This window comes from Temnothorax curvispinosus, unplaced genomic scaffold, assembly GCF_003070985.1.
Source record: "Temnothorax curvispinosus isolate PA1 unplaced genomic scaffold, ASM307098v1 QBEX01017991.1, whole genome shotgun sequence".
Taxonomy (NCBI): domain Eukaryota; kingdom Metazoa; phylum Arthropoda; class Insecta; order Hymenoptera; family Formicidae; genus Temnothorax; species Temnothorax curvispinosus.
This window is the reverse complement of record NW_020227771.1, coordinates 205,122-216,117: the sequence shown is the minus strand read 5'-3', so window position 1 is coordinate 216,117 and position 10,996 is coordinate 205,122. Positions and strand designations below refer to the sequence as shown.

Sequence of the window (10,996 nt, the reverse complement as noted above, 5' to 3'; positions counted from 1 at the left end):
AGTTTGTTTAAAACTCGCATCATAGCAAGATGGCTTATAATTAATTGTTATATTTAATCTATTTGTGCAGAATTGGCGCCACGATTGCTGTTTGTTATTATTTGTAAGGTTTTTCTTTTTACAGAAATTAATCTTAGAGAGATTGTAAGTTGCAATCAAATACCACTATTCAATTGAGAGAGAAACCTGAAAATAACTATCTCGCGGACAATTAATCCAAACGTTCATTCTTTTTTATTCAGATGTAAGGTGTAGGTTATCACATTATCAACAGTTCTTTTTCAAAATGTACAAACTTCTTAGATCTTATCGAAGAAAAACATCAATAATTATATGGAAGGTTATTTGCGTGATTTTTTTTAATTATCTAAATATATATATGTATATATACCGAAGGTGTATTTTTTCTTCTCCATCTTCTCGCCAGGTACTATATTTTATCATTTAAATTGTTGTATAACGCAAGTTCACCGAGTTATTTCCTTATTAGCAGTAAATCAGTTTTCACATCACTTCCATTCCACCGTTTTGCGTATTCTCTGTGAAGCCTAATGTGGACGTAGGCGCATCCTGCGACGTATCTTCTAACGCCGGCGCATCCATGCCCTCGGGAAGACTGTTCGCTGATCCAGTTGGACAGTCGTCCCAATTTATTTTAAATCTAGTGACGCGCGGTTTATCGCCTAGTATATTCCTCTGAACTTTATCGAATTGCGGCTGCGGCGGTGGATTCTCCCGGAGTTCTGGATCCGTGTACTCGTTATTTATAAAGTAACCCACGCGAACAAATTCGTGACCTCTGTACGAACAAGTCAGCAACACGACGGTCACGCCTAAAGCATCGTTGACTGGGATCCTACTCACATCAGGTGGATCAGCCTAACAATGGAAAAACAGAAAATAATCAGATAATGCCAACATCATTAAATTAGATAAATTGCGATATATTTATATCTGCTGATTCAAGATATTTTACCTGAAATACAAACATATGTCTTCCTTCCGGGATTGGACCAACGTAAATGGTATCTAGGACTTGATCAAATTCCTCCGACTCTGCGCTACCCACATATATCATCTTCCATTCCAAATCTAAAAGAACATCAGTGTTATATATATTAATACGTTTCTTCAGCATATATATACATATAGAATATATGTCATATATAATCCTAGTAAGCAAAATGATAGCAATCTGTCAACAGATTGAATAGATTTGATAAGACATGTCAACAGATATCAACTGCGTCCGTATTCAGCTTATGTTCTGCCAGCAGAGTAGTCTGCTAACATAATCTGACAGCAGATTGGCAGTGGAAATCGCACAGAGCCTGAACGGTTCCAGCAGAATCTACTTGATTTCTTTGGTCACCAATCTACTTAACTAACTATGTCAGTTTTGTTATACTTCTATTGGTGTTCTGTCGACATCATGTGATATATCAGAACCGACATCAAATCTAGTCTTTCTACGACAAACTTTATAGCAGATACTTTGCAAGATCTGCTTTCGACAGACTTGACTGTCTGGGTATGTTACAGGACATGTACACAAGAGAATTGAAACAACTACGTTGCAAGGAAGCTTGATCGACAAAAACTTATCACATTAGAGCACACGTCACCCTTTTCACCGTAAATAAATTCTACGTTTTACGATCAAGCGGATTGTGGAACATTCGTGATACAGTTCCGTATCATTGGCGGCTGTGGGCATCATGGCAATTGTAAAAATTAACCTAAAGAACGGTCGTGCGCACGTTCGAGGTTAGAGTAACGGATAGAGGAACGGCGTCCTCCGCGCGAACTATCGTATTCACAAAATCGTGATTCGCACCTTCCTTCAATTCCTCGATGCACTCGAACGTGACCTCGAACTGGAACGGATTCAGGAACGGCGAAGGATTGTCCAGAACAGCGACGTTCGCCAGCTGAACCTTGGCCATGATATATCCCACGAATTTCGAGAGGTTTGAGCGTCCCAACCAGTCCCAACGAACACGCGGAGACGATTCGCGGCACGTCAGTGGTACGCAACTTATAACGCGCGTGCAGCGTGATATCTAAGTATACGCTACGATCGTAGGTTCGCGAGCCGACGAATAAACAACTTCTTCATCGCAGCACGCACTCACGCACTCACGCAGGGTAGTTTGGCGGCAAACGAACCGAAGTATACGCTTCCGGTGACACTGCGCGAGCATAAAAAAAAACCGGTTGTTCATCGTCGAAATTCGATATCGTGTTTACGACGGACGCGAGCGCGACAAGAAATTCGTGCTAGAATTATAGAGTAGCATATTTTCGTGCTGTACCACTGTGTAGCACGAAGCTTTGTTTACCATGCATTGCTCATCCCGCGTTTATGGATATGGATAATATGGACGCCGAGAAGGCGCACGAGCGTCACGTTTAAACCCAGTTTGAACGATGAGTCAGACGATCGAAGACACGTGTGTTTGAATTCGGAAAATAATTTTGTAAAGAAAATGAGATAATGAGTCACGTTTATTCGCATTTCCGTAAATTTGCCTCGAACTAGAGGCAAACGTTTGTTTAAAGCGATATTCATTTGCAGCGAATCACGCGCCACGGTCGTCGGCGTCGAATGAAAAGCGGAAGATACGAAACGACGCGAGGCTACTCTATTTGCAATGTCGGTCCTACATAAACGATATTCTTTATGCCTATAAATATAAATTGTAGGTTATGGCTGCAGTCCACTTGACGCTACAAATGCTTCGAAGGATTCCTTTCCTCTTTTCTTTCAATGAAGAAAGAAGGAGAAAAAAAACGCTCCAAAAAGCATTATTGTAGCGTCAAGTGGACCGCAACCATATCTGCAAATGCCTATATATATATATATTTATATTTATAAGATTTTTATACAGATATATGTTTTATGTATAAATCTTTTACTGTAAAAGGTCTATATTTTTCAGTTACATTTTATATATTTTTCTATTGTTTTCTCATGATAGAGTAAGCAAATTGACCAATCACAGTCAAGTATTCTCGAAAACTTGAGATAGCTATTGGTCAATTTGTTTTCACAACATCTCCACGGAAAGTTCGACTTTCCATGCCTGTAGAGAGGGGCGAAAGTGGCCAATTTCACGCCAGAGCGGCATAGCGGGCGGAAAGTAACCACTTTAAAATTAAAGGCCCGGGCACATAAAAAAACTTAACCAGTAAGACGTTAGCAGAGTAAGCAAATCAGCCAATTATAGTCAAGAACTTAAGACATAATGTAAGCGGTGGCAAATCAGTATCGTTGATTTCCTTACTGCTTATGTCTTACTGCTTAAGTTTTTCTATGTGCCCGGGCCTTAAGTATTGTCTATCTCTCTTATTTTTTAAATCTATGCTTTGCGAGGTGTTTTTATCAGTCGACTATTTAGAAGTAGACTTTCCCGTCGACTTCTATATATAAGTCGACTATTTAGAAGTCGACTTTCCGTCGACTTTTATAAGTCAACTATTTAGAAGCCGACTTTTAGTCGACTTTCCGTCATTTTTTGAAGTTGACTAGAAGTCGACTTATAAAAGTCGACTTGCCGTCGACTTTCCGTCAACTGTGCTCTTTAGGGTTTTATTATATTATACTTATATACTACGTTTACGCGAGCGTTACTTCTGTAGTAACTTACGATAATTTCTTCGCGTAAACGGGATTTTGTAGTAACTACTGTAACTACTGTAATTACTGCTTATCCTATCAATAACCTGAATGTGCTTTTGCTTAATAAAACTTCATTTTACAAAATCTTTTTTTCTAGACGTTGAATCTTAGTTTTATTTACACGATATTGTTCCTACATGTTGTTCCTACGTCGCCTTGGTGTCATTATATGTATATAAACTGCAGTAATTTTGTTATTGTCGTCAGATGACAGTTGTATGTACCCAAATTAGTAAAATTTTTAATTTTTTTTCGTTCCCGATATGAAATCAACGCGATGTAGATTTTTGTGCGTACTTTAATTCTAGACCAAAAACTTGCAATTCTGTAAAGCCAATTCAAAGATTCCTTAAAATGAAAAAAATGTCGGTAACTACCGCCACTATAGGATCCCCTTAAGCCTTGTATACATGATGCTAGAAATCGGTCCGAGTTTTGGTTTAAGCCAATCAACTTGCAGCTCTTACAGAAAAGTAGCAGTTTCATTGGCTTAAACCGAAACTCGGACACAGTTCTAGCATCGTGTATACAAGGCTTAATTTATTTACGATAATTTACTCCGCGTAAACGAGTGAATTATCGTAATAAGTTACTACAGAAGTAACGCTTGCGTAAACGTGTAGTAATATAGTTCACTGGAAACTAATATAGGCATAGATTTTTATATATTATTACTATTTTCATTGGCATGAAAATCATCGACCTATAGTGTTTTATTATATCATCTGTGCTATAGTATGAACTCGTGATGCGTATGCGTGATGCAAAGCGTGTATATAGTATGCAAGAAGGACAGCGCGATTATGGACTTTGTCTTTTTTCTAGTCAGGATTGTAACATCTTTTTGCAAAGCTCCATGCAAATATTTTTCAGTGAAAATTAAATAAGTATAATAATAACATATTTGTTTAATGCAAAAGTATGTTTTATTGATGTTTGGACAAAACAAATTTTTTTCTCTTAGATCTTTCGTTACAGTTAATCATATGGCAAAGAGAACGAAGTATACTATACCACACTTTGGCAGTTATGTTCCTGAGCGATCGAATATTGTAGATATTAACCAATCAAATTCATAGATAGAGACAGAGATAGTCTTCGGCTATTTGTTATCTCACTTTTATTTGAGGACCGTGTTTCGTATGCAAGTAAAGTAGAGATCGTGCAGGCCGTACTATAGGTCGGTAATGAAAATAATATTAGTATGAGAAAAGTACAGTAGCGAGTCAGATGTTTTCCTTATCCGATTGTACAATTGGTGCATGGGGAGAAAGGGAGAACAGAAGCAGTCAAAATTTCCATGCTCTTAGAAAGTAACTTCCCCTTTCTCTCTCACCTTCTTTTCCCTCCCTTCTCTTCCCCCTTTTCTTTCTCTCTGCCTCCTTCCTTCCTTTCCTCTCTTTCACCTTCTCTTCCTCTCTCCCTTTTTTCCTTTTTCTCTCCCTCTCTTATTCTTCTGTCTCTCTCACATACACCCCCACTCACTCATTCACTCTGCAGTCTCTTACACATATTCGTCCATTCTCTCTATCTATTCTCACACCTATTTAACGTATTATCTAACAAAATGAGAGTATCTGCTTATGGATCTTCGAACCTTCAATATTGTCATCATATGAATGCTTAGTCTATTTATATGAGTGACATCCAGGAGCCGTTCCGTTTGACTACACTTTGTGGTTGACTGGTACTTAAATTTTTCCAACGAATCAACCAATCAGAAGGTCCTATATTGAATTAGGTTTTTGTTCTGGTCTTAAAAATTTTGTTCTGAGTTGTTCTACGCGGTTATAAATATGTTCTAAATCGACAGTTTTGTAAGTCATTTTCTTTACAAATAAATGGCCAAAAACTATTATTTCCAAAATTTTTCTTTTTTCAATTATCTCTTAAAGTTTTTGACCAATGAAACTAATACTTTGGAACAATGTTTAGAACAATTAGAACAACCTGGAACAACCTTGAAAAGTTCAATTTTCGAAAAATAGGATGCCGGATCAGAAAATTGTTTTTATTAATTTTCCGCGAACATTTTTATTTTAAAAATTTGATCTTCTGGAACAATTTAGAACAACTCGAAACAACTTTCAGAATTTCAAAATTTCAAAAATGGAGTCAGAAATGATTAGTTGATTCGACGTCGAATCAATATCGAAAACTGAATGTCGAATCAATCTCGTAATTCTGGTCGATTCGACATCGAAAGCGTATAAAATATCAACGACTATTCAACTATGATCGTTTCAACGTCGAAGTAAGGTTGAAATTCGATTGAAATATCCCTGGTGGAAATAATTTTATTTCACACAAAAATTATGCGAAAACTACAATTTCTTATAATATAATTACAACTTTTCACGCTATTTTTACGTAATTTGTACGTCAAAAGTACGCGATTTGGGCTATGTTTGTAATTTTTCATAAATTTACGTTGAAATTTTTATGAATAACTACAACTTTTTGGATATACTACAAAATAAAATATAAAATTTACTTTTCTCGTTGAACATTATTTTATTGCTGAAAATCTTGATTGTGTGCAAGCTTAATTAAATAAATTTATATTATACTTAGAAAATTTGCTTACCACCGCTGGATTTGAACCTGAAACCCCTGGCTTTTGAGTCAGTCACCTTTCGCACTGTGCTACAACATTGATTGATGAAGACGTTTCGTATTGTCTACATTTACATTTGTTACACTTATTGTTAACAGACGTACGGAAGGTGTCAGCTCTTAATAGGGTCATATATATATTTCTTACAAAATTGATATCGAATCGATGACTTATCGACATCGAATTTGACATGAAAAATCAGCCGATTTCAATCAAATTGTTTTGGCATCAAGTTGCTTCTTTCTAAGTTACTTCGCGTTACTTGTGTCCAAAACTCTAAAAATTTTGTCTAAAATTAAGAGAGTATGGCCGGTATTCATAGTCGGATCTTACTTCAACTCATAATGCCAAAACAATTTAATTGAAATCAGCTGATTTTTTATGTTAATTTTGATGTCGATGAGTTTCCGGTGAATCGACGTTGAATTGACGTCGATTCGACATCAGCCTTCTCACTGGATAAATATTATACTAAATATGCGACATGTTCGACAATTTTTACATCAGACTATGCTGAAATCTACAACTTTCAATAAGATCTGTTTCTATTCCTGCACTGCTGAACTAATGCACACTGATGCAATATAAGTTAGAGTAGGACAAGTATACTTTTTTTATATCTTACATTTAATCATAAAAATATTTTTAGAATATTGTAAAAAATTGTAAATAGTTGTATATAATTTTTACAATAATCTACAACTTCTACAATTTACTACGTTCTCATAAAAAATATTCGCAGAATGTTGTAGATAGTTGTAAATAGTTATAATTTTTACAATAATCTACAACTTCTACGATTTACTACGTCTCATAAAAATGTTCGTAAAAAAGTTGTTACAATTTTCTATTACTTTTTACAACTTACTACAATTTATTACAATTTACTACAATTTATTATGAATTTCTACAATTTTCACAAATTTCTAGAAATTTGTGATTTATTGCAGAAGATTGTAATTTTTCATAGAAATACGTAAATTGTTGTAAAATTATTTTCACCAGGGATGGTATATTATATATTTTATATTTTTTAATATTTTTTAAGGTAAAAGTACTAAAAAATAAAAAGAGTGCAAATTTTCTTGTTTTTCTTTCGTTTATTCGTTTATAACGTATATTCGTGATTGTAAAATTCAATTGAATAATTTGTTTACTTTATGGATATATGGTTTTAGAGCTATAGTGTTTGTTTAGATAGGTCTTAAATATAAAATCTATATTTATACATGCGATATTGATCGCGCAATTACGCCATTTCTTAAACGTCCATAAAATTATTTTGTACAATTTACATAAACAATGTCGTAATAATTTTTAGGATTAAAATCTAAAGATATAAATTGATCGAATTTTATAAGTGCGCACTCAAAACAGCGCTATTAATCGCTTTGACGTTGAATCAACCTTGAATTGACACTGGACATGATCGATATTGCAGGAATATCGACTTTCTTATCGACTCAACCAGCTCTCAACCATATCGACGTTGAATCAACCTTGAATCAAGGCTACATTTCTGACTGGGGGTGCTAACTTCACACAGGTGGCAAACCGACCTTATTATCACTTCGACGTTCGGGAAAGTAGCTTGAATTTTATTTTCACATATTAATTTTAAATATAATATTGGAAGTGGAATATCGGAAGAATATTCTTTATATATTCTGAATAAAGAACCTAAATTGAATGATTTCTTCAATGAATTCGTCCTCCAGATCGCAATTATTTGTATATTTTTACTAAAATTTTTGCGAAAACTCAGTTGATTAAATTCTTTACGTTTTTTAAACAATTAAATCGTGTAGATTTAATTCCGGAGTAGGGAAGGGTATTAATGTTCATAGATGATATGTGTTTCAAGTCCGACAAATTTGCGGCGCGCAGTTTATTAAATTGAAATATATGTATATGTACGGAATGTACATTACAATTCGTTATTTCTTTATATAAAACGTATACGTAAGTATAGAATATATGAACACCGACATCTTTGTTACGACTCCACGCTCCATCTTTCTTTGATTGATTTCTAATCTTATGAGCCTTTACTATTATATCAGTTAATTATTTTCAAATTGAGAATAAATAAGTTGTAGCTTATTCAGAAAATTCAAATGTTTTCGAATGATGCTTGTAGCTTGCCGCTCTTTTTTCAAGGACTTATTTACCTAATTTCTTTATTTTTTTTAAGTAGTGTCCCAGGCGCTTCGACATCCTAAGGCGCTAGTCCCAAAAGCCCATAGGTAAATGGGCTACTGTTACAATGTATTTACAATTGATTAAAAACATTTTATATAATGTATATAATATATATGTTATTTAATGGATATTATTATATTACATTTTTTAATGTGATTTTGTTTATTTTATGTTCTAATGTTTACCAACGATAACATTTGTTTATATTTAATACTTAATAAATTTTTTAGTTCAGTTTTCTAAATATAATTTTGTAAAAATATTAATCAATATTTAAAGATTTACATATTAACGCTAACGATAATTTATAGTATTAAACGTGGTGCGAATAAAGGCAAAATATTGAAAATATCGATGTATTAAACATCACAAAATATATATATATGTATATCACTTCATTGATCATTTCATATAATATGACAAATGAAAATTGTAACAAAAATGATCAATTTTTAAAATAAATATAAAATTAAGCAAGATAAATATAATATTACACAATCATATAGTTTATATTTATACATATAATAAAAATACTTGATATTGTTTTTGAATAAGAACAATGTATAGACTTCATACATATATAATTAATCATAAGAAATTATTTATAAATAATTGTTACATGGTAATTTAATCATATATTTATATTAAGTTGTTGTGAGTTTATCAATGCACTTCAAAGAAGAGAACATTATAAAAATATTGAAATATAAAGTAGTTTTTAATTATTTTTACTATGTCTATGTTTCATATATTATCATGTCTGATAATTGAAGAAGTGATAGATTTATATACTTATGTAATATATATTTATATTGAATTTATTAATTTTAAAAGACAACAGAAAACAGAAAAGAGTAGAAGAAAAAATTTTTTCTATAATATGCATGTAAAAACTTGATTTAAGGATGTATGGGTGACATATCAAAGCATTACCAAAAATCTAAAAATTTCATAGATTGTTCTATTATTACGGCTTAGTATCTGTGCAAAATTTCAGCACAATTCTCTTACTGGTTTAAAAGTTATTGTAATTAAGAATGTATTGGAGGTATTTCAAATATATTCAGAAAGTGCTGTAAATTGTTTCTAAATTAAATTAAAAATACTCTGTAAAATTTTGAAGTTATTTAAGAGTTATTTAAGTTTAAAGTTGATAAAATTAACATTATCCCTTATAGAGAATTGACATTTTTGCTGTAAATATAAATAAAATATAAATAAACCATTAAGAAAATCAGAAATTTGCACTTGGCTTCCTCATAGAGAAAGCTTTAACTTTCGCAAATTTGGAGATATCGATCTATTTTTAATTTTATTATATTTTTCAGTCTTTTCTACCCCTATTTTATATATAAATTCGGTTGATTAGACTTAGCTTTATACGCGATCAAAATCTTCGAAATTTCAAACGTCTGTAACTCCAGAACTAATTAACCAAATCTTAATTAATTATATATGAAACAGGGGTAGAAAAAACTGAAAAATTTAATATAATTAGATATAGATCGCTTTCTCAAATATTGAGAAAGTTATAGGATAAAACACACTTTTCTAAAAAAAAAATTCTAATAAAATCTATACCGGTCAACCGATTTTAATAAAATTTGAGGAGAACATACTTTCTATGATACTCTATTTGTGTGAAAAATTTCAACCCGGTATCTAAAAAATTGTAGAAGTAGATGCGTGTACAAAAAATCCGTACATACACACACACACACACATACATACATACTTCGGGACATTTTTTACTTATACGATTTTTTGACATTTTAGAACATTCTAAACCTATTTCCATCAAAATCTCGAAAAATTTTTTTTTCATCATCACAAAGCTTTCTCTATGAGGAAGCAATATTTCTTAAACTTTTTTTATGTGTAAAACATATATCACTGATATTGTATTTTAAGTTTCAAAATTTTTTGTCACAAAAAAAATTTTTTAATTGTTTAAACAATACTAATTATTCAAATAACATAAAATTATACTCAAACTGTTAACGGTAATCCCTTCTAACATATAAAAAATTTTGAGTTGTTTGACATACATGCAAAGTCTTCTTTTATTGAAAGTTTAACTTTTAGCAAGGACTGTATGACCCATACATCCTTAATTTCTTTGTTCGTGCAATGTTTAAAGAAATCAATTAAGAGTTGCTTAAATAATAAAAAATATTTGAATGACGTACAAAATAATGGTTGATTTCGTAATATTTAATTGTGTGATTTTACTTTAACTCAATATTTTTTTTATATTATTCTTAAAAAGCAATACAAAAAAATATGGATATTGTACCGGTTGTTGCACCGACATACAGGTCAGCATGACGGGTTGCCCATTTGTGCAGGCGCGCATGGTCGTTCACAGCTACGTAGGCTTTGGCACATTATAATCACTCATATATAATGCGTCAAAGTGAATGCAGCTGTGAATGACCATGCGCGTCTGCACGAATGGGCAACCTACCATACTGACCTATATGTTACTGCAACAC

The 10,996-nt window shown here is 32.6% G+C and overlaps 1 protein-coding gene across 1 annotated transcript; it reads right to left on the bottom strand.

The window, feature by feature from the left end:
* Positions 1-211: 211 nt before the first annotated feature.
* LOC112468014 (histone chaperone asf1) lies at positions 212-2,329 on the bottom strand. Its single transcript, XM_025037002.1, has 3 exons — positions 1,838-2,329; positions 977-1,092; positions 212-879 (listed from the first exon to the last, which is right to left on the bottom strand). The coding sequence occupies exons 1-3, from the start codon at positions 1,944-1,946 to the stop codon at positions 505-507; spliced, it is 600 nt and encodes a 199-aa protein (XP_024892770.1). The 5' UTR covers positions 1,947-2,329; the 3' UTR covers positions 212-504.
* Positions 2,330-10,996: the final 8,667 nt, after the last annotated feature.